The sequence below is a fragment of the Sander lucioperca genome, chromosome 21, assembly GCF_008315115.2.
Source record: "Sander lucioperca isolate FBNREF2018 chromosome 21, SLUC_FBN_1.2, whole genome shotgun sequence".
NCBI classification, from domain to species: Eukaryota; Metazoa; Chordata; class Actinopteri; order Perciformes; family Percidae; genus Sander; species Sander lucioperca.
The window spans coordinates 9,945,269-9,968,723 of record NC_050193.1 but is presented as its reverse complement, the minus strand read 5'-3'; the positions used below and the strand labels follow the sequence as shown (position 1 = coordinate 9,968,723).

The 23,455-nt window shown below is 39.4% G+C and overlaps 2 protein-coding genes across 16 annotated transcripts in view; one reads left to right on the top strand and one right to left on the bottom strand.

Annotated features, from left to right (window-relative positions):
* sun1 (Sad1 and UNC84 domain containing 1) overlaps nucleotides 1-5,686 on the bottom strand; it is a 32,556-nt gene extending 26,870 nt beyond the window's left edge. For 3 of the 11 annotated variants that reach the window (XM_035996587.1, XM_035996591.1, XM_035996589.1), the window contains exon 1: nucleotides 67-636. In XM_035996587.1, coding sequence (XP_035852480.1) covers nucleotides 67-78 — 12 coding nt within the window. In that variant the 5' untranslated portion in view covers nucleotides 79-636. Of the gene's footprint in view, nucleotides 1-66; nucleotides 638-2,186; nucleotides 2,451-5,440 lie in introns of those variants that run through there. The other 8 variants (XM_035996583.1, XM_035996586.1, XM_035996585.1 and 5 more) reach the window with 5 other exon arrangements.
* Nucleotides 5,687-9,094: 3,408 nt separating this feature from the next.
* Nucleotides 9,095-18,179, top strand: LOC116059688 (centriolar coiled-coil protein of 110 kDa). Of its 5 annotated transcripts, none has more exons than XM_031312933.2 (14): nucleotides 9,095-9,288; nucleotides 10,110-10,281; nucleotides 11,408-11,536; nucleotides 12,922-14,152; nucleotides 14,331-14,491; nucleotides 14,790-14,967; nucleotides 15,571-15,680; nucleotides 15,816-15,932; nucleotides 16,045-16,146; nucleotides 16,227-16,343; nucleotides 16,746-16,819; nucleotides 16,947-17,027; nucleotides 17,107-17,166; nucleotides 17,583-18,179. In XM_031312933.2, the coding sequence occupies exons 2-14, from the start codon at nucleotides 10,117-10,119 to the stop codon at nucleotides 17,656-17,658; spliced, it is 2,601 nt and encodes an 866-aa protein (XP_031168793.1). In that variant the 5' UTR covers nucleotides 9,095-9,288; nucleotides 10,110-10,116; the 3' UTR covers nucleotides 17,659-18,179. The 5 variants fall into 5 exon arrangements, with proteins under 5 accessions (XP_031168793.1, XP_031168792.1, XP_031168795.1 ...); XM_031312932.2 differs by having other exon boundaries at nucleotides 10,071-10,281; XM_031312935.2 differs by having other exon boundaries at nucleotides 9,096-9,288; nucleotides 10,071-10,281; nucleotides 14,331-14,452.
* Nucleotides 18,180-23,455: the final 5,276 nt, after the last annotated feature.

The window sequence follows — 23,455 nt, the reverse complement described above, 5'->3', positions numbered from 1 at the left end:
ATTCCTTTTCCACAAAGAAAACAACAACGCTACTGTGGTTCTGACAGTGGACGAGAGTTGGCCGACCTCTTCCTGCATGTTGGCTCTGGCTGGTTGTGGACGGACGAAACAGACGCCAGTGAAGCTGTAATAAATGACTCGTCTCTTCTCCTCCGGTCAGAAAGTGACGAGAATGGCTGGTAGAGACAGGACAGAGAGAATGACGATCCTCACTCCTGTTACATTAAGTAGACTCCTCACCAGGACAGCTACTCCTACAGTGACTGCCTGGGTAAGCTCCACACACAGAAAGAACAGTATTATGAAACCAAGTAAAACAGCAAGGGGTGGGGCTGAGTTTTAGGCAATGGGCGGGAAACAACTGCTCCGAGGGTTGAGCTTCTCACAGGGAAACTTGCATTATGTCAACATGCTGTGCACAGTTACAATCATACACTCAGCAGCTGCCAGTTTATTAGGTACAATTAGCTCAAACTAATGCAGTCTGCAGTCAGTCCCGCTATAAACCCTACCTTCACTAAGGATATGTTATATATGTTTTTAGAAACTGTTTTAAAGAGGTGTGTTGTTTCATGGTCATTTTGAGGCTGGAGTTTGGGCTGCTGTTGAACTGTATTGCAGAGTTGTTTCTATTATTTTGTTCACCCTGTTTATAATCAGATATCAGAAATGTAACAACAAGGAGCCCCAAGACACTGATTCATACATAGGGGTCCCCAGCCAAAAAATATGGAAACCATTGGGCTAAAAAGAAACACCTCTCTGTATAACGCAATACAATTCAACAGCACCACAAACGTCATCCTCCAAAATGATTAGAAAGCTAAATTAACTCCTCTCTAAAACTGAACATTATAATCTTTATGAAGGTAGGATTTATTGTAGACTGTTGTATTATATTGCATTAGTTTTAGCCAGGTGCACCTGGCACCTGGTAAAAAAACTGGCAGCTGGATGTATATTGTCAGCCAAAACTGCATAGCATACTTTTAGGTAGTCAGTTATGAAAAAGTAAAACTTACGTGAGTCTTGCCAGTTTATATAAGGGTTTAACCCTTGCTCTATCAAACATAAAGAATACAATAACTCTCTGACTGTTTGATTCGGCATTTCTGGTCATAACAAGCTCAACCATGCTGCATACCACTATATCTATGTAGCCAAAACTTCCTCATATATCCTGAGCAAGGTCACTCTACTCCAACTTCTGAGTGTGTGCAACAACTGAGCGGAAAATAAACAGATGGCTTTCCTAAAATCCGCCTCCAAAATCTCGACCCATAATCCAAGTCTCCAAGCCGAAAAGACGGATAAACAGAAACAAATATCCAAAAGCCAAGTGGACTACTTAATTCAGCCAGGATTAAGTTTATTTTGACTTGTCAACTGGTGCAATGGATCATGATGCCAGCACTGAATGTCTTTCTCACTGAGAGAATAAGGAGTGTGGTGTAATGCTGGAGTTCTTAGCAAGAGCAATTGATTTTAATTTTAGCATGCGACTGAACCTTTTCTAAAATATTATAGCATTTAATCCTTGAGCTCATAATTCAAGAGACAGGTTCAACAAAAACAGAGCATGCGTTCATCCTACAAACATGCACCAACAGTCATAAATATGCTACATAGTGACACCTTTCCCACAGTGCTGTTTGTTTTGCTGGCTCCTTTACGCAAACCACCTGCGACGAAGAGTGCAAACTACAGTCCTGTGACTAGCCTAGCCACTGTCAAAACATTTTTACATCGGCGCCGTTAAAAACACATATTTAGTTTAATAATAACTGCACATAGTGTCCGGTCAAATGACATATAAGCCCCGTTGCATTCTCACATTGCCCAGTGCTAAATTTAGACGCCATGTATTTGGACAACAGTCACTCGTGAAAGCACACAGGCTTGAGCAACGACGCACTATTCTCATTTCTAATGATACAGATTAATTTAACAATTCTCAGTCAAAACTCGCACTCCTAATGACGGATTACACATTTAATGTCTGATAATGTCGCAAATGTGCAAACATCACCCAAGAAAATAAGGCCTGAGATCGCGTTAGTTGCGGGTAAAGGAGCTCAGCAAGAACAAAATAACCCTGGCCGGATCAAACGAAATGACACATTCACAACAGAAAATTGTAGCTACACTAACGTAAATTATGTTATTATACTAGCATGTCAACTTGCCCGGGTGGTTAGAGTCCATGTATGTTATTATTCTTTAAGAGCGTAATCCGAAGGAAAAGGATCCGCACATTACTTTCACGAAAGATGCGCAAACTTCTGCCAGCATCCCGACGCACGGAGACGCAAAGATGATTTATCACTGCGGACCCACAGATCCTAAACGTTATTTTTGTGGTAGAAAAACAGAAAGGTTTGCAAGCAGCTTGAGTGTTATGCTAGTGCACAACAAGCAGACTTCCAAAATGGCTTCCCGGGCGTAACAAAGCCAGAAGGCTCGCAGCCGAGCTGATCCTCCCACTCCCGGACCCTCCATTGTCGGCCAGGGCGCCCACTTTAAATCTATTGGAGGACCAGGGCACACACTTTAAATATATTGGAGGACAGCAGCACTGCTGCAACAGCATGCACCGGACTGCTGCTGGAGCTCCGTGCATTTAGAGGATCACACTGTTGTTTAGTCGACATGGAACCCCCCCTGGGGGGGGGGGTTTCAAATTAAACTGAAGGCCCCCGTATCATATCTGCCACCAAAACAACCTTGAACCCATTTCTGACATCATGATAATCTATGATAATATACTACTAGTAATGATATTATTATAAATAATTATCATCATCATCATCTGGTATAGGCCTATGTCCTGCTTTATTAGTTGACGTACATCTCACCAAAGTTCATTCAATGAACACAAGGAGGAACATTTGTTAAATGTTAAACTTAAATGACCCCAATAATATAGTTATTATTATTATTATTTATTATTAAAAGAGAAATGTGTTAATCCCGAAGGAATTCATTAATTTCTAGCAACCAATTTTGGTTATTGTTCTTAATTATCACGTAAACAAGTGTGAAATCAAAGACTGAAAGTCAGTGCTATATTCTGCCACATTTAAAATCCTAATGTCATGAAGTCAACCCCCCCACCCCAAAAAAAAAAGCAAATCTAGCCCCAAAAAAATGTTCGTCATTTAAATTTTTCACATTTTAACAACTTAAATTATATTTTATGTAAAATAAACAATAATAAAAACCTACATGAAGGTGTCTCAAAACCTGTAAACACACCACATTTCAATAAACGGCCCCCTAGTTCCCTAAAACCTCCTAAATTCTAAGAACAATATAGAGAACATGGCCTCAGTGTTAGCTTAAGGCTCTCTCTGGTTTATACCCTATTTTATACTGAAAAAAACTTGCTACAACTAATCTTAGACTGCAGTGAAAGGAAAGGTTGGCATCAGCATTGTTACAACACTGTTGCAATATGTAGCTAGTTACTATAAAGCAAATGTTTTAAAGTGGGATTTGACCAATGAACCATTGCACTTAATGCAATAGAAAAAAAGTAATTACAATGTTCTCTCTATACGTTCAGTCATGATGAAACAACACAATAAAAGATGTATGAACACTGCTGACAAAAAGCAGAGCTCCTAAAGTCCCTATATATTTCTTTATCTTGCTGCATGCAACAATAACTTGTATGTAAAAACTATCATTGTGTGCATAAGATCAAAAAATACCTTTCAGGACCTTCGAGGCTCTGTTATGTAACACTCTTAAAAGCGTTGATTTTGCATAGTGAGTACTTTTACTTGTACTGCACTTAGCTGGTAGTAGTAGTAGTTATGTACTTTTACTCAAGTATAACTTTGAATGCAGGACTTTTACTGACCTCTCTGCAGTTGAAGCAGGACATTTTACACAGAGATATATAAAATATTATTGATACCTATATCTGAATCCTATAATTGAACTGATGAAAGCAAACAAGGTCTTGGGCGAGGCGCCATCTGCTGGACAGCAGTCTATACATGTCATTTAGATGAACTTTGGACCAATCTGACTGAGACCTTGCTATCCCTCTCCCTGTTTCAGCCTAAATAAAACAGTACACAAGTATCAGCTAAATGGCCCTTGACTGGAGTATTATATATTACATTGGTAATATGGATTAATTAATAATAAGCAGAATGTTACTGCTCTAACTGAAAAAATGTAAGTCAATTTTACTTATATAGTTTGGTAGTTAAGTCCAGTGGTTATGGGTTGGGTCCCTCCAATAGGCCTTTTTCACAGCAGACATTTTGACTTGTCATAAAAAGCAAAAGGTGTTACTTATTAACAATGGCTCTGTTCTATTCAAGTGTCCCAGCGAGAGTGACATTGAGCCAGCATGCACAGGACCCTGAAATCAATCATTTATTACATTTACACCGGTGCTTTTCCTACTGTGACATGTCAAAATGTTTTCTGTGAAAAACTCCTATAGGTCAAAAGATAAATCTAAGGGGTCATGTGATGATCAATTAAAGAGGGAAGAAGAAAAAGTTCTGCTACAAAAATCTGTAGTATTTTGTGGCCTTCTCTCTAATTTCTTCATATTCTGTGAAATACTTAAAATATTTACCTCTTGGGGCCTCAAACCTGTCGAACTCAACAGACATCTGAAACGTGACAAGGGGCCTCAACAAGACACTGCTTTCTTAAAGAGGTCACAAGCCAAAGGGTTGGGAACCACTAAAAATGTAGTTTAGTTACTTTTCTCTAATATCCCCTGTACTTCAAGCCAAGACTCCAGTCATGTGTCTGGAACAGCCTAAAGCCAGGGAGAACATCTTGCAAATGCTTATTCCTGACTAACAAACCCCGTTTTGTTTAGCAAGACAATCCAGTAGTCTTTTACTGTCGTAAAAAATACGTGAGTCTCGCGGATTTAAACGAAGACGGAAGTGTACAGAAGTTAAGCCCCTCCGCAAGGATACTTTGCTAATGTGAAGTTCAAAGAAATAGCCACAACAAGCAGGAGGTGCAATTTAAAATGTGATTTATTGCAAGGCAATTGTATAAGCCTTCTCATTTTTGCAGTTTGAGAAATGGATATGTTCAATGAATCCGTAGACACACTGTCCAGTGACCATAGGCTACAAGAAATTAGCCTAACTTAGCCTTCTGCTACTGCACTGGTCAGGAAAAACAAAAGCTGAAGTCACTATCCTGGCTTCTTTATCGGCTTCTCCTGTATGTTTAAGTGCGTCTTATTATCAGTAAAACCTCTGCAGATACAAACAGCCCACGAAGATACAACAACGTGTTCCAAAATCATTGCACCACAGAGCAACACGGGAAGAGTGCTATCACCAAATTTAAGATTGGAGATAAGTAGCTTCTCCTGACAGTTCAGGATAGCACATGTGAAATGTATTACTGTAGGCTACATAATTACCAATACAGAATTTAGACTACTCACATGTTGACTCTGACGCTGGTGACTGTCAATTGTGTTTATCTTGAAGTTAGTTGTATCCAGTTCATTAAAGATTCACAAGCAGTTGCACATTTACTCCCCAGAAGAGTGGACCTTACCTAACGTTCGCCTTTCCCGCACACGGTCATACTTTCCGTTGAGACACGAGCGTCACATGCGTCAATCCTAATATGGTAAAAATGACTATATATGGGATCTGTCAAAACGCCTTGTCCTGTAACTGGCTTTCGATATTAAACAGCATCACTTAGTGGCCGCTGACGTAAACAACAACTAACAGTGAATTAATAAAAAACTAAATACTACTGCTGCTAGCTACTACTAATTGCTACCACTAGCCTACCAATAATGATGATGACGATGATGATGATGATGATGAGGATGATGAAAAATAATACATAGGCCTATATATAATACAAAAAATATATAAAACTGTTTCCTAACGTGTCTGTCATCTGAAGCCTAGCAGAGAAAATGTTTTAGAAAAATTAACTAAGATATGAATAATATTGATTCTCAAGTTATCACAGTTGAGTCAAAGCTAGCCTGACATTTATAGTGAAGGGAGTCTACAAAAAATAAAAAGTAAGCTAATGTTGCTTGATTAAACTAGTAAGCTCAAAGAGAGCACTAAAGAAAACTGATATCCTGACTTGTTTGTAATTCTGTTAATTAAGTTCATATGGTAGCTAAGGCTATCTCCATGCTAGAATAAATGCTCTAACAATATAGTCATGGCAACAATATTCCATTGTTTACTTCAATTGTCAGTGCTTACTTTTCTCACTGTGACCTTATTGCACAATAGCATTTCACCTGTTCTAAATATGTCTTCCTTATGCTTGTTCTTTTTTCTCTCCTGTTGTTTAAAATACTGTATCTCTTAAGTCTTCCTGTATTGTGAATTCTAAAGTGGCAAAATGTGTACTTTGAGTTTACAGTACCCCTGTTCGAAGACCAGAAACAACTCAGTCTGAGCAGTCAGAGAAAACCTGAAAAACTGGACACTTTGTGGAATGATGATGATGCGATCCCATTGTACTTGAGATCACATGACCACATGTGAAAGGGAAGATGATAAAGCTTGAGCGCAGTTCTCTGCTCTGACTTTACAGGTTGTTTGTTTACGATCACTAACGATGAAAATCTTTATTTTTCTAATGTGTATGTGCTACCTTCTTCCTGTGCAGCCTGAAGACATGGACCGCTGTAAGTAAATGAAATGCTACACTTCTGCTGCTTTCCTCAGTCATGATAGAATTTGTAGTTTGGCTAGTCTTGGTTTCTGTTGACTGTTTTCTTTTTAACAGATGCCTATTGTGAGAGTTGTCTAACAACAGCACGAGGTATGGTTGATAACTATTGAGCTTGCTTAAAAAACAATGATTTAAATGATACACAATGGATGATCAACCAAGTGCCACTTGTTTTGACTATTTTCTGTGAGAATTAAATAAAAGCATATGCATACTGCTGCCCCGTCAGAGATTGAGAAAGCCATGAAGGAAGCCCCAGATGAGAGCAGACAGACAGTAGTTGAGAACCTCATCACTGGGGGTGTATGTGAGAAACTGCTGTCCTACAAACATGACCACGACTCTAAGGACAAAACAGCCTCCTGTATGCACTTGTTAGGTAAGATCAGGAGGAAATAACAATGAATTTGCATATTTTTTACACTCTAATGAATCAATCGGTTTTTTTACTCTCCATCTAGAGTCTCATTATGACCAGCTCCATGTAGCTTTGGTGAATAAAGAACCAAAGCATCTGGATATAGTCCTGTGTTATGAGCAGTCCAGGGCATGTATAGGGGTGAAACGCCAGTCTTCTGAGGTAGGCTATAGGTATAATCTTGAAACACATAAACATTATTATCATTAGGCTAAATTATGATGAATATATATGACAACTAACATTGTTTATCTTTTGTAATAGAGTTCCAAAACCCCCTTTACAGAAAGTGACATTGAAGCTCTACTTCGAGACAACAAGGAGCATGTGCGCATTGCTCAACCTGTACATTCGGGTTCACCTGTGCACTCAAAAGATGAGTTGTGAAAACAGCAATGTGAATGTGTGATGGCTTGTTGTACTGTGTTTTTGAGTGTCAGTATAATAAAGACATCATTGGAAATCATTGTCCTGGGCTGTCTATTATACCCGGCCGGCATGGCCTCACATTTTCAGCAATATCAAATAATACAAAGGGCTTAAAAATTTATTTTAGAATGAAATAGGGCACCGATAGCCCATTGAGTGTATTAAGAGTCTCCATTAATATAAAAAAATATATATACAGTATATATCTTTTTGGAATCTTTTCTAACATGTTTTCTCTTTGTTGAATATGTGTCAGGGCAATGGTGTACCAACAGTCAAAGTTCTTTGGTCCAATTGACAAACCATCTCAAATTCAAATCTGCATAACATGGTAACAGAGCCACAGGCTGATGGTCAGATTAATCTGATAGAAGGATCTACTGCTCTCTGTGCATTCCTGCCTGCACCAAGTTCTGCCTAAGTCCAGTTTACACCACAGAAACTAAGTACTCTGTGCAGGAAAATACTATATAGTTGTCTGTGTGATGGTTTGCGGTAACTTGATTAAACACACCTTCATTTAGGAATATGTTTAATGTGATAATATGATATTAAAATAGTAACCAATCCCTCATTGTGATCCAGACACTTTAATACAATACAGACATAATCACTTCACGAGTGAGAAAAAGTCACTATACATTATAATTAGCTGAAACACAGACATGATCATATAGTGCATTCTTCATATTGGAGTTGCAAAGGAGAAAATATGGATATATTATAGACTAGATGAAAGTTATGTTGTTTTAGAAAATATATAAATATGGCTGGTATTGTTACCTAACTTCCCCAGGACTCCAGATCTCCAGCGGCCAACAAGAGCCAGTCTGGGGCTTTATGTGACAAATATTGTAGTAATATCATTTCAATCAGGAGAGACTTTGCTGCAAATATGTAAAAGGTTTATTGGTCACATATGCACAAGGTTAAACTGTATTGGCTATGTATGTATGTATGTATGTAGGCTATGTATGTATGTATGTATGTATGTATGTACATGCATATATGTAGCCTACATATATGTATGTATGTATGTATGTATGTATGTATGTATGTATGTATACGTATGCATGTATGTATGTATGTTAAAATCTAAATTTGAGACCACTATTGGGCTATATCTTGTGAAAATTCAAAACATGTATTTGTGTGTAATAAGATTGTTCAGCAAAACTGTGTCCACGTAAATGGAAAGAACGATGTGATGTGTGATGAACAATAGGATCTATCCTTTTTTTAATCCGTCACAAATGAGGTGATTTAAAATGTAGATTGTAGATTGTTTGACAAAAATCTCGTTCCATTTTTCCGTACAGTTTCACCCTTTACTTTCCTCTAGTTACTTTAATAATAATAATTAAGTAATACTTTACCGCTTTCCCGACATATTTGAACACTCATTTCCATACCACATTTTAGCATCATTCTTTCATCCATGCATAAGTTGAACTGTTGATATTAGAATGAAATGGTTGATAATAGCAACGTAAACAGGTCGCGTGGACCATATTGGAACGTAGCCGGCGCGCTGTTGCTAGGAGGCGCTGTTGGAGCCCGGAAGAGTTGAAACTGATGATGATGATGATGATGATGGCCAACCCGAGATTGAAGGAGAAACATAAGGTTCATATTATAGCCGCACTTTGTTGTTCCCCTGCGACATTTATGCCTGTCTAACCCGTCGGGAGAAAGGAAAGGAGATATCACTTTCTCCCCATTTGAAGGTAAGAAAGGGGTAACGAGCAATAGACACGGACACGGGTGTGACGTTATCAACTGTCATTCTGCCAGGGCACATCTGGACTAAAACGTCTTTATGGTATCAAAAGGTGCCGTAAAATCGAGTATCTTATAGACTTTACGTTCAAAACTGCCGGTATCAAGCTTGCTCTATAATAACTGGGTACAAAAAGAAAACGATTCCCACCTCTACTGTGCTGTCACTAGGCTGTAATGAATCAGTGCATGTGCAGTACAAATTTGACTGAAGACCACTAACGTTAGGTTACTGGCAGTAAGGACCCCAGGTTGAATTCAAACCTAATCGAGGGAAGGCAGTTTTGATAAATGATCTCTAAAAGTACCATCCCTAATTGTTTTAATTTCATCTTTACATAGCCATTAACAGCTGTTCACTTGGGCTAACGCCCTATCAGTAAACGATCTGTACTATGCATTCTGTAGCCTACTATCCATTTGCTGACAAGCATTTCAGAAATAGAAACTGTATTGATTAGACACACGATTCCATATGCATTTCCATGAGACACGGAAATGGAAGTCAGTCACCAGCGGAGTCTGACAAGGAATGGCAGGAATGTGATGAGTGTGATAAAACCATTTAGGGCAGACAAACCATCTTTTGTTGTAGGGTATTTGTCCTGCTCTTCCACATATGTTCCCAAGTGGTTTCCTGTAGTGATTCACACCCAGTGCAGTTGAAGCTTACATGCCCACTGACTTGTTGACTTCCATCTAATTCCACACTCTCCATTTAATTTAACAGCTGGGTGACGAGGCTACATGGTGTGTGTTTCCTATTCAGAGTGTGGATGTGTGGGTGTCCAGAGATGGAGAGCTATGAGGACTTCTGTCTGCGGAGTTTGGCCATACTGCAGGAGGAGGGGAAATTCAAGAAGACAACATTTGAGCCACTGTGGTCCCTGAAGGCTCTCTCCGTTATCCGCTTCCATGGAAGAGCTGTGCTTTCGCCTCTGGTAAGGGAGAAATAAACAGACATGAAAACTTATCCTGAAGGGACAAAACAAGATGTACCTAAACCAATTACAGTTTCTAAAGTTTCTTAATGAAAAGAAGACAGAAACCATAGCTAATGGATGTTTTAAGAGGAAGAATAAATGCCACAAAGGTGGCTCTGCTTTTTGGTTTCTCTAGAGAGTCTGTACATCTGCCACTGTCCTGCTGTGGCTGTGTTAATGCTGCATAGTAACAGAAAACATTGCTTACACTGTTCAGTTAGAGTTACAATGAGACAGATGTTTTGATACATATTTTAGGTATAACACACAGATGTGCATAGACATAATAATACTGACAGATAATCACACGGTTTGAATTGAATTCAAGTTAACATTTCATTGATACCTACTTAATATATCTGAAGCATGTGTGCTGACTAGTCCCAATTAGATCAGCAGTTGGCAGGGGAAAGAGAGAGGAGATAATTGATGACGAGGAACACCAAGGCTGTCTGATGTTAGTCAGGAGAATCCATCTGCTAGTGACTGCTGACAAAACAACTTTTCAGAAATAGCCACATGATTGAAAGCCAATGTGAGGCTGAGGATCATTGCAGATTTCTCTTCCACTCAAACAAAGTAGACACAAACATATAGTGGAAGACGATTGATTGTGTTATCAGTAATAACTGAAAATAGATAGAAACAAACCTTGAAATACATTATTAGTGTGTCTCAAACCGCGCACTTCTGTACTTATACTAGCTACGAGTGTCACTCGTCGAAGTGTGGTAAATGCAGTGCACTACGAGTACCCGGATGGTGTACTTAAAACGGTCAAAAAGTTGAGTGTGGATCAATGGTCACTTTCCACCCTCAATGGTTGCCATCTTGGCTACGTAGCGGAAGGGGCGGAGCTAACAAAAATTGAAAAATAAGTACATAGTGTACGAAGTGCACTTCCCTTAGTGCACTAAAGGAAGTGCGCGGTTTGAGACACACTGTGTATTGGGGATTTATCATAACTAGTGCTTGACTAATCTTTCCTCACGTGATATCGCTTTAGTCTTTTTTAGCTAAAATGTAGCCCAAGAGGTACACGTTTTTAAATATTGTAAACATAGTGTGTATTTTCTTTATCCAGTTGAGTGCAGAGCAGCGCAGTGAGATGTGTGACTACAGGCGGAGAGCAGTCCAGCTGGAGGTGGACAGGCAGAACCAGCAGAATAACAACCTTTTGGCTCGGGTTCAGGACATACTGGACCAAGCTCAGGTCAGTTACATAGTATGGTAAACACTAAGCCACTTTGTTTATGTCATAAACCCACAGCATCTAAAACTCTCAAATGTGCCCATATGCAAACTAGGTCTGTGTGCCAGTCTCACGATGTAGCACAAAAACTAAATTACAGTCGTCCCAGAATCTCTCGTGACACTTTGCAGACTTAAATACACGTAACACTGTCTCTGGTAGGCTGTGCTATTTTTACCTGATGATGGCCTTTTTTTGGTCACCTCAACATCCAAAGCAATATTTTCCAAATCAGCTCAGGTCATGAAATTTCTGATCTTTCAATAAATGTGATGAGCCAGTTATTGTCTGTAGTTACTGTTGCCCCTGTGATGTGTTTCTATCACAACCAAAGGATGTATATGTATTTTTACAGGAACACCGACATCGACAATCCAGACTGAGCTATTTATTAAGATATCTGGATACATATTAAGTGTGTCACTAAAGAGTTTCAGGTGATGATAGGTGTGGAAATAGCATGTAAGCATTCAGTGTCTTCAGGTTAGAGTGCTCATATTATGCTGTTTGGCTTTTTCCTTTTCCTTTATTGTGTTATATATCTTTGTTGTGCATGTTATAGGTTTGCAAAGTGAAAAAGCCCAAAGTCCACCCCAAAGGGACTTACCATCTACAACAGAAAACACTGTTCACAAACTGCTCCAAACAGCTCTATTGTAGTCCAGCCTTTACTTCCCTGACGAATGTGCGTCACTTTGTAACACATGTTATAATGCTCGCCTAGCTGCTAGCGTGGCACGCCCTCATACTCTGCTTCTGATTGGCTGGTAGTCCTTACCTAGCTACTGCGCATGTGCGACTCCCAACAAAGATGGAAAAGAAGTGTGATGCCTCACTCTGTAGCTAAAACAGAGAGCTCAACACACAGGGTGAAAAAATGAGCTGCAGCAATGTGCAGTACGACAAAATTATAGTGTTGAAAATTAAACCATGTAAACCTATTCTGATATAACCTCAAAATACAATTATGAACCTGAAAATGAGCATAATATGAGCACTTTAAGATTAACTTTAGGCTTCTTAGATTTTTCATGTTGGAAGGCTAGGGCCTAGGGTTAGGATTGGGTTTAGGCATACAATAGTATTCAGACTTTAGAATAGTTATTCTTAATTTGGTTACTTGATGAGTGACTTTTTAGTTTAGGCACCTGACAATTTGTTGAGAACTAGCACTGGGTTTCCTATTTTATTTCCTTTTAATTGTTAATATGTCATTGATGAGTGAACTGCTTTAAACCACTCCAGTTTTGGGCGTATAACTCCATCAGCTGGTCATTCTTTATAGTCCCTTTTTATTTAATCAATTATTTGATGATTGGTCATCATTACTTATTGTCTCTGTACAGGCACATACAGTACCAAGTGAAGATGTTGAAAAGATGCCAGTTTCTAAATCTGCGACAGTCAGTGGCTACACCCTGGTCATTGACTCTCCTGGACTTCCCACAATCCCTGGATTTGGGCTTCAGACAAATGATGAGCCTGCCACTACGTGCTCTGAGACCCCCATCCTCAATGGCTGCAAGGCAGTGAAGGATGTGGTGGTGGAGAGGGAAGAGAAGAGTGAGGAGGAAGAGGAGGGAGAGGAGGAGGAGGAGGACATTAGTTTGGACAGTCTTCTTAAGAGATCAAGGGAATATGTGAAGAGAGAGCAGAGTCAGCAGGGGTCAAAAATCGTCCACACAGCCACCAGGAATCCGCCGCCGGAGACTGTCTCTGACAAGGAGAATAAGAGCTGCAGTCCCATGGGGGACACGGGCGTTGAGTTTGGGTTCAGTCTGCACCATAGCCCTATTGGCCAACCTCAGACCCAAATCCAGCATCAGACTCTCTACGACCACAGTCCCCAACAGTCTGGCTGCCTCTCACCTAGTCTACCTGACCGGTTTGCTCGTCTCCCCAGTCCAGAGTCCAGCATTAGTCCCCATGCACAGAAACGCAGACCCCGCCCATTTTCTACAGGAAATATCCATATTTCATTTCCTATCGGCCCAGCAGACCTTATTCCCCGAAGCCCAAGAAGGTCAGGGGAAGGTGCTGGCATGGCAGATTGGGGAGAGACTCTCTCAGGGGCTGTAAAGTCCCCCGATCACTGGGGCTCAGTGGGAAGTGAAAGTGGTGGTGGTGCTAGCAGGAGTGGCGATCGTCGATCCAGCCACTGTGGTACCAGTCCAGTGCAGGAGACCTGTAGCCCCGGTAGTGCCTCAGGGCTTAGCCCGAAGGGACACCATGACCATCTGGCTGCAGGATTTCGCCGGCGCTGCCACACCCTGGACAGCCAGCTGCATAGCTACCACTCTGGAGTTGAGCACATAGACCGCAGCCAGGAAAGGGTTCCTCGCTTCATGGCAGGAGTCACATGGAAGGCTCCAAGTTGGCGCACACCTGCAGCCCCTTTAAACCAGTCGTATGAGGTAGATATTCCCTCACCATCTCTGCTGAGGCCCCGCATGTCTCCTGACATGGCTCAGGTCACACTCAAGATGGAGCCTGACGACACTCAAGGGACAAACAATGGACGGATCACACCAACTGTCCTGTCCAGAAATGCAGCTGAGGCACAGGCCAGCAAGACAGGTGAGTCTCTCTTATATTTACTAAAATCTACAGAGGTAAATTGTGTAATTTCCACTGTTTCTCCCATTGCAGCTTTTAGGTTAGACACTGTATGATGGAGAAAGGAAAAGTGAAGGGAAATGATGAAAACTTTAAAAGATAAATGATTTTACGTTTATTTATTTGTGCACATCAACAGAGGAGACCCAGAGGCGAGCACAGGCTCTGGAGGACATGCAGAGGCGTCTGGAGGAGGAGCATGTCTTGCAGATGTCTCTGCTCTTGGCTGAGCAGGAGAAAGAACAACAGCGCCTCCGTCTGGTCAGCACATGGAATTACACAATATCTAGTCTAATAGAAGTAGATACCAATTTTTTTTTTGTGGAGTATTTTATCCGTTATTTTACAAATTCCCAAGAAAAGCAACAACACAATTTACTAAATGTATTTTGTTGTTTAGTTGCAACAGAAGTGTGAATTGATTCTCTTTTGCTTAAGGTTAAAGTACTGAATCAGAATCAGAAATGTTTAGCAGCAGTTCACCCAGTAACATAAATCTAAAAAGACAAGAAATAAATAGTAAAACAACAATCATAAATAGAAAGAAATATACTATACTGAGGAATGTTTGTGTGTGTGTGTGTACTGTAATGTTAAGGAGCTGGAGGAGACAGAGAGAAGACTGAGGGAGCAGGGGGGTGTGCGGCCTTTGAGTGGGGATGTTTGTGGGTGGAATTGTAGGTCTGTGAGTGACAGCCGTCCTGTTGTGAGCCCCTCCTGCCCGGGACTAAGCCCTGCCCACACACCATCTGAGCGATCACCTGGACACAGTAAAGGTACCGCTTCAACACGCACACTTATTACTGTGTTAAAGTTTGTAAAACAGTTGTGATAAAAGGCTGCATACTTAGAGACAGAAGGGTATGGACCTTTTTCACCGCAGACATGTTGACACGTCATAGTAGGAAAAGCACAGGTGTATTCAAAACCATTAATGATGGCTGCATTCCACTTAGTAGAGGCCCTGGTATTGTGCACGCTGACTCACTGAAATTACTTACTGGGACACTTGATGAAAGTGAGCCATCGTTAAGGTTATCAATTTCAGCTGTGCTTTTCCTACTATGACAAGTCAAAATGTCTGCTGTGAAAAAGGTCCATTGTGGAGAAATCGTGCCCGAGTTTTTTTGTGCCCTTTTTGAAAACCTAAAACATAATACTGGAGCTTTCTGTCTATATTCTAAGCTACATTTTGTATTTACTACTGTACAGGACAACTTCTCATTTAACATTTACAATTAACAATCATTTAACATTTAACATCATTTAAAAAAGATAAAGTGGTGCCATCACTTGTGGCTTCCTCTCACATGGACTGAACAAAATAGAGATGTCACCTAAAACAACTTAAACAAAAGTGTTTTTGTTTCTTTCTCAAGGTTTCCCCAGTCCTGAAAGTTCCAGTGTATCTTCTCCCTCTGTCCAGTCTCCCGTCTATCTGTGGGGGCCCACATGGACAGTTAGCAAACCTCGAGCAAGGCTAAGTCTGGTGGGTATGCTCAAGTAGACAAGAGGTTGTGTGACTGCATGTGTTTATACAATAGATGGACCTTTGTTTCTCAAACCCTCTCTGTGTTTCTCTCTTCACATTCCCATTTTCTTGTGTACTTGTCGTGTTCTCCAGGTTCTGACATCACAGCAGCAGAGAGCGTTCTGTCGAATCGGCGCAATCATTCGCGGCTTCCTCACTCGCAGACTGCTCAAAACAGAGAAGGTCAGACACCTGCGCCAGACCATCACGGTGAGATAACACTCTCACATACACACAAAAAGCATGTGCACAACTAATCGTCGTGTTAGTAACTGGGGAAAAACTATGTTTATGAATGTGTCCTGTGTGTATGTGTGCTTAGGATACCCAGGAATTCATCCGTTCATTCCAGACTGAAGCTCCACAGAAGAGAGGCCTCTGCTCAGCAGAAGATCGCTCCCTGCAGGGCAGAGTTAGAGCCCAGGTATGAATGTGTAGTTACTGTCTATAGACAGCAGAGGTCCATCTTTCTTTGTGTTTATGCGTGGATCTTTTGTCCCTCAGTTACGTGCAGCCCTTTATGACATCCATGACATCTTCTTTGAAATGCCTCTGGGGGGTCGATTAGCATTGCTGCAGCAGGAAAGGGAGCTCCGAGCAGAGAGGAAGCTACGAGAAATGGTAACCTGAAAATACAGGCTTGCAATCAACCCCATAGTGATATTTAATCAGAAGACATTAAAAAGAAAATCCAGACTTCTTTTTACTCTCAGCATGAACTTAAAAACTAACTTGAGTTTGATCTTGCACTGAAGCATTTGTTTGGACAATTTGTGTAATATATACCAAAGTTAAATCAAGACAGTCATGACTCAGCAACTTTATTTAAGATTAATTATAATTGGTCTACCTTAAAATAAAATAATGATGAGCTGTATTTATATAGAACCTTGATTACCAAATTTAAAAAGTGACTTACAGTGGAGAAACCCTGTTCTGTGGCAACCTAATCATGCCTTGTCTGTCAATGTCAGTTACTTCTATTCTAAACAATGTTCTTTACTGACTGTGTCGAACCTGCAGGAGAAAGCCAAGTGCCCCAAGGAGAGAGTGGTTCTGTCTGCCGCCACACAAAGGTCTCTGGACAGGAAAAAGAGGTGAGATGGGAAAGAGGAACACATCCTTACATAGCAGATGGGATCTGGTTTTAAATGCGAATGTTTTCAATGATAATATCCAGTGATCAGCAGTGTTGTTTATTGTATGTATTTGCTAATCCTTCAGGGTTGGTCAATCCCCAGCACAGGCTAGGAAGATGCAGCAGAAGCCAAAGAGCCCCACTACCAACAGGTGCCAAACACAGCTGTGGGAATTTTGTAACCCCTTGTTTTTATTTTGTTCATTGTCCCAGAAAATTAACTCTATCATTTTTTTCCTTTCCCAGAGTCCTGAAGCCAAGCCAAGGGCAACATTCTCCTGTCCCAGGCCAGCTGAACCGCCAGGGGTCAGTTTATACTTGTTTCACCATAATTGCAAAGTGCCTTATCTTGCTATCATAAATCACATAAACTGTACATTATTCGAGATACATTCTTCGCTCCAGTACTGAGGAAATGTTGATTGGCTTGTTGGTTTGCTCCTGTCCTGATTGACCAGGCCAATGCATTACACTTTTTACATTTCATATATTGTTTATAATTCACTGATCTGAAAATACCCAGTAGTGGATGTCAGACTTTGCTAACTTGCATATCATATCATATATCAGTAACATTTTGTCAATTTAAATAATTAACTGTAATTCCAACACCATTTTAATCACCTCTCCCTAAAGGCAACAGTGTACATAGATGTATGAATTTAGGCTTTTACCGATGCCTGTAAAGTCAGAAAAGCATGACAGTGTCTGTTTCCTCTCAGGAGCTGGTACAGAAAGACCCCAGAGGAGAGAGTGAGGCGCTCAGACAGCCTGAAGAAGCAGCACTCCCTGGGTTAACCGGTGACTCAACATCCCCTGACCTGTGAACTTGATTTTTTTTTTGTCTTTGAATACAAACGTCGCACCACTGAAACTCCAGTCAGCGCTGCTATTATGATTGTCTGAAATTCAAATGATTGTATTCACTACCACACTTTAGCTCATTGATATACACCATCACAATGCCATTGCTTTTGACTGTTGTAGCTTGCTGAAATGTTTAAGTGGCAATAACTGATTGTTATCCGCAAAACTCTCATGTAGCTTGATACTGTGTGTGGAGTATTTGATGATAAGATAGGTACATTTTAAAGAAAAAAAAAAACAAGCTTCTGTACTTAAATGAAAGCTAGAAGAAGGTCAGAGTTGAAAGGAAACAAAAACGTGTTTATCCGTGCCTAAGAATTATGCCTTTGCTATCTGTAAGATTTAAGCATGCATACATTTACCAATTGTGTTCATAAACATTTAGTGCTTATACCTGTAAGAGAATTTACAAACACGTTTCATGGTCACATTCACGTAATGTAATTTCCATATTTAAAGCCTAACTCTCGCCAAAATGCAACCTAGGGTCTTTTTGTGAATGTACCCGAGTCAAACTTTTGTTTAAAAGCATATTTAGGATGGAATCGCCACTTTTAAGATTTACCGTATTTTCTCGTAGTTGCTCAAAAACCTTTCTTTTTAGTAAACTCTGAGTACACAAACAATGTTGTCAATGCTTTCGTTAAGGTGTAGAGACCCTGATGATACTTCGAGCAAAGTTTCATGTTGTGTCGAGCCTTAAAAATAGCTATTTTAAGGCTAGCATAGAAGTGTCCCTAGCACTCCCATTCAAAAGGCCATATGACCGAAAAACGAAAATACGGTAAATCTTAAAAGTGGCGATTCCGTCCTAAATAAGCTTTTAAATGAAAGTTTGACTCGGGTACATTCACAAAAAGACCCTAGGTTGTATTTTGGCGAGAGTTACGCTTTAAGAGTATTTCAGTGAAAATAGTTCATTAATTATAAGTTTTTTGTTAAGGGCTTTGATTACCTTTGTTTCTTTATTAAATGGTGCTGAGTTTACAATATTCTGAGACATTTCAGTGTTTCAACAATTGGCTTAAATCAATGCCAAATATATATATTTTTTTCAAATGTCTTTGTTACACACGCTGTTATAATGTAGCTTTACATAACAGGAGATGTATAGCAGACACTCAGTGTGGAGTTTCCTCTGGAAAACTACTGAGCAAAATTCAATATTTAAGACCATGTTACAGTAAATGCATGCCAAATTCTCTAAGGTTTTCTCTTATTGTCCACTGCCCATGTCAAAGAATAAAGGGACAGACTGAATTAAAGAAATTAATGTGAACATATTCTCATGTTGTTTGCTAACATTGTTGTACGGTCTTTTAAAAATGTTTTTTATTTATTTAAAATGCCAAATTGTCATGTTTTCTATGACCAGAATAAATTCTGAAATTATAAGCATTTTCTGGACTTTTTTTTTATTTTTTAAAGATTATGTTCTTTTGGCATTTTAGGCCTTTATTTGATAGGACAGATTAGGCATGAAATGGGAGAAAAAGGAGGAACTACATGCAGCAAAGGGCAGCAGGTCAGAACCGAACTCGCCGCTGCTGCGGTGAGGACTGAACCTCCGCACATGGGGCGCACGCTCCAGCAGGTGAGCTACCCAGGCCCCCGAATTTTCGGGACTCCGATTTGCTTTCATTTTCATGCATCTACTGTATATAACGGTACGTTTCCTTAGTTTCGTGATTTTAGAAACACATTTCTGGTCATGTGGTTTCAAATAGTGATTATGTTTAAGATATTTCTTTTGTCCTACATTAAGGTCATAAAGCCACATAAACACAGTGGAGTAGACTATGCTGCAGGTCTTTCAGAGGTTTCTATGGACATTTTTATACTATTTTATTTTTGCTGAGAAACTGGACAATAAATGAAATCTATTGTTACCATCACAAAACCAAGTTGACTACACCTGCTGCTGCCCGTGTGAGGAAGAAACCTAAAAGCTTTTTATATCCACACTTCAATTAGTGAGACTTATTCACAATGTTGTATGTGCAACAGGATTCATCCTGCAATTACAAAAAGATCTCTCATAGTAGACAATTTTTTTACTGACACATATTTCTGTATTATAGCCATTCGCAGTGTATTCTAAAGCCACAAGACTGGCAATCATCTTAAGATCAGCACATATAATATACGAAGCAATATGAGGCACTTCACCAAATGATAGTAAACAGGGTTTATCAGTATTCTTTCAGTAAAAGTGGCTTTTATCATGATACTGCTGAACCATGTAGTCATCCAAATTCATTACAATTTTTCTTGATTGCTTTGACCTGCTTAAAGAAACTGGGATCCACTCGGTTTTCATCGTCACTGTCTCAGCAGAGCAGAAGACACCTCTTGCAAATGTGTTAACCCTTTCTCATTGGATTGACACAATTTTCCCCCCCACCCTTTTGCATAACAGTTAACACGGATGTCATTCAAGCAGTCCAAACTCCATTGTTTTAGCTATGGTTACCAAACAGAAAGCATCTGTTCCTAACTATTAGAAACTACCTACATCAGTATGAAATCACTGAAGCACCTGTTTGACACTCCTTCACACAAATCTTCAATTAGCAATCAGTCTGCAGCGTTAGGCCATGTGGCCCCATCGTCAAGACAGAAGAGACTGAGTATCAATAGTGGCTATTTCTTATACTCCACAGTAATAGATGTTTATACTTTACTGTAATAGATTTTATTTTAATTTTCTTAATTTCTTATACTCTAATAGATTTTATCTTGGTTTGGTTTACATGTATTTTGTGTAATATTTACAGTATTTCAGTTTTCAGCCACAGTTTGAAAATAAGTTGGAATCAATAAAATTTGCATCAAAGCATTTCTGAGTCTGGATCCAATTCTTTGCAAGAAGGCAACAAATGGCACTGGCATGAAAGCTACGTACAGTAATAGGCTACAATGACAAGCAATGGTGCACTGATTCACACTGAGTGCTATATTTTGTATTTTGTTGTTCACTGTGTAATGGTTGATTGGAAGAGCTCATACACTTGTTTGCAAGTTGTGTTGTTTGAAGGCTAAATTTGCTTTTATTGCATATTTTAAATGTTTTGGCACAGTTAGAGCCTTTTGCAAACAAAATGTGCCGTTTAGACCATGAGTGCCACTGTTTCGGCCTGTGTGTTAACTGTTTTGAAAATGTGGAGTTTGAGTTGACTGCTGCATCAAAGCAATCAAGAAAAACTGTAATTAAAAAAATATACTCATTATTCACAAAGTCGATAACAGCAATGTATGCGAAGTGGAGATACAATCAAGATGCATTATATTACCGCAGTGAACCTAATAGATCAGAAGTCACCTTAAATGAATGTAAGATTGTGTTTGACAAAAGTAACTAAATATAGCAGCTTTAAACGGAGAAGATGGGAGTCCATTTGTTAAATCTGTTGACCATATGTGTAGGAAAGCATGTTGAGATTGAGAACTGAGTTGTTGTTTTTTAGCAGTGAGGTTCAGTCATATTTGTCAATGTCAGCGCTTATTACAGAAATGTGGAAGCATTGCATTTAAGTGTTGCATTACAAATACCTGGAGGACCTATCAGGAAACCTACGTTTTTTTTCAGTAAAGCCATTATTGTGGTAACATTTCTACTATTGTGTACTCATTTATAACTTCTTGGTACCAACAGCTGCTAACCAATGCACACACCCAAAACAGACAAACTTATGCAACAACAATGCGTGTTCCATTTTCCTGCATCAGTCAGCAGGAATTTGCTTACATGAATACCTGCAATTACCATTATTCCTAAATAAAAACACACCTTACTGAACCTGTTAAGACACGAAGGGCAGTTATTACAGCAAACCTTGCATACACTGTTTCGTAGAGAGATGCTTTTTTTCAGCACTCTCAGAGTGCACTGACTGATGATGGGAAAGAAAAATGAATTGTGATAACAAAATGCAACATAAACAAAATACAGATCTGCCCAAGATGTACAGTGTATCATCTGTGGGAATCCAAGGCTGAATTAGAGTGTGTACAAAGCTGCAAATTAAACAATCTTTACACTGATGTGTTCTGTTTCACACAAGCCTACTAACATGCCTAACCTTCTAAAAAATACTTGGGTACTGTAATGTTAATTTGTATCAGGAAACTTAGGTAAATACTTTTAGGACTTTTAAGTAAGAAGATTTAGTTAAGAACACGGTTGGAAAAATATTTGCCCCGATACATGAAATATATTACATGTGAAACTTTGTAATATGTGAACTTTATTAAGGTATACCATATCAAATACATTTAGAGTCAGTGTACATTAAAACATAACAATTGTTCAGTAATTGACAAGAAGCCAGATAAGCTGGTTTATTATCATAGAGCTCATTATTTTTCATATATGATGAAGACACAAATACACAAACTCTTATTTGCAGTAAGCAACGGTTATGTCCTTGAACATAAAAGAAAAAGGATCAAGATCATTTTTTAAAAAGTCTATGCCAAATCCAGCCTAGAGTATGTACTGTAATTACGTTTAAAGGGGCTGTACTCAATATTCAGAGGTGAGAAGCATCACACATCTACGTGTTTTTATGAGGCCGGATGTGTTACGAGGAAGTATGGCAAAGTGCGGCAAAGGGTCAAAATAGTAGCCTGTTAGGCACGATGCGAAGCGATTAAGAGATTAAGTTCAAATGTATGTATTAATAAATGCAAAAGGCCTACAAAATTCAAAAACACTTTAAGAGTAAAAGTAATTGGTTACATACTCAAAATGGTGCAATCACCAAACAAGCACACTTTAAAAAAAACAAAACACTGTGAAATAGTATGAAAGAAGAGGTGATTACTTAAGGTTTTAACATGACTGTTGATTTAAGTTAGACATCTATAAAATCATTAAAATTTCATCCCACTCGACCAAGACTGAACTACAAAAACATGAAAATATATGAGAAAAAACTGTTAAATCATTACAAATGTCACTGGGACATCACAGTGGAATGATGGCTAAGACCCGTACAATGAAACTCACAATGTCCCTGGTTGAATCCAACTGGGGAGCCTTTGCTGCATGTCATCTCTCTCTCTCTCTCTCTCTCTCTCTCTCTCTCTCTCTCCCCCCACATTTTCTGTATGGCTCTGATCTATAATCAAACATTTCCTACCAAAAATAGAAAATCTAAAACCCCTGTATGTAATTCACAACAAGCAAACTCAGACTTCAGGTAGAGAAGGTAATTTCTGAAGCGATTTATACTATACACGCTCACACTTGTTTTTGGGCGTATGTGTGTGTGTGTGTGTGTGTGTGTGTGTGTGTGTGTGTGTGTGTGTGTGTGGTGCACAATCAATAATGCTAATGGTTCCATGCCAAAGCAGTCTGTTGTAATCACATTTTTACTGAGCCACCATCTCAAGTATAAGATATTAAAATAGTAAAACAATAGAAATAGTGGTGTAATGAATGCTGGATGTTGAAAAGCTAAACTGAATTGCCGGCTTTTAAAGTTGAATAATGCCCATAATGTATGAAAGTTGAATATGTTGAATATTTAAGGTTTGTTGAAAAGCTGACGCTAGACTGCATTGCTGGCTTTAAAATTTGAATGTGAGAATTGGCACTGTCTACTCTCCTTCCGAAATGGCTGGCCTCAGTTTGCACGGGAGTCAACGTGGCCCTTCCTGGTTACTCCTGTCACTTTCAGGCTCACAGTGCCAAATATGTAAATCTGTTTTGCTTCCATAAATA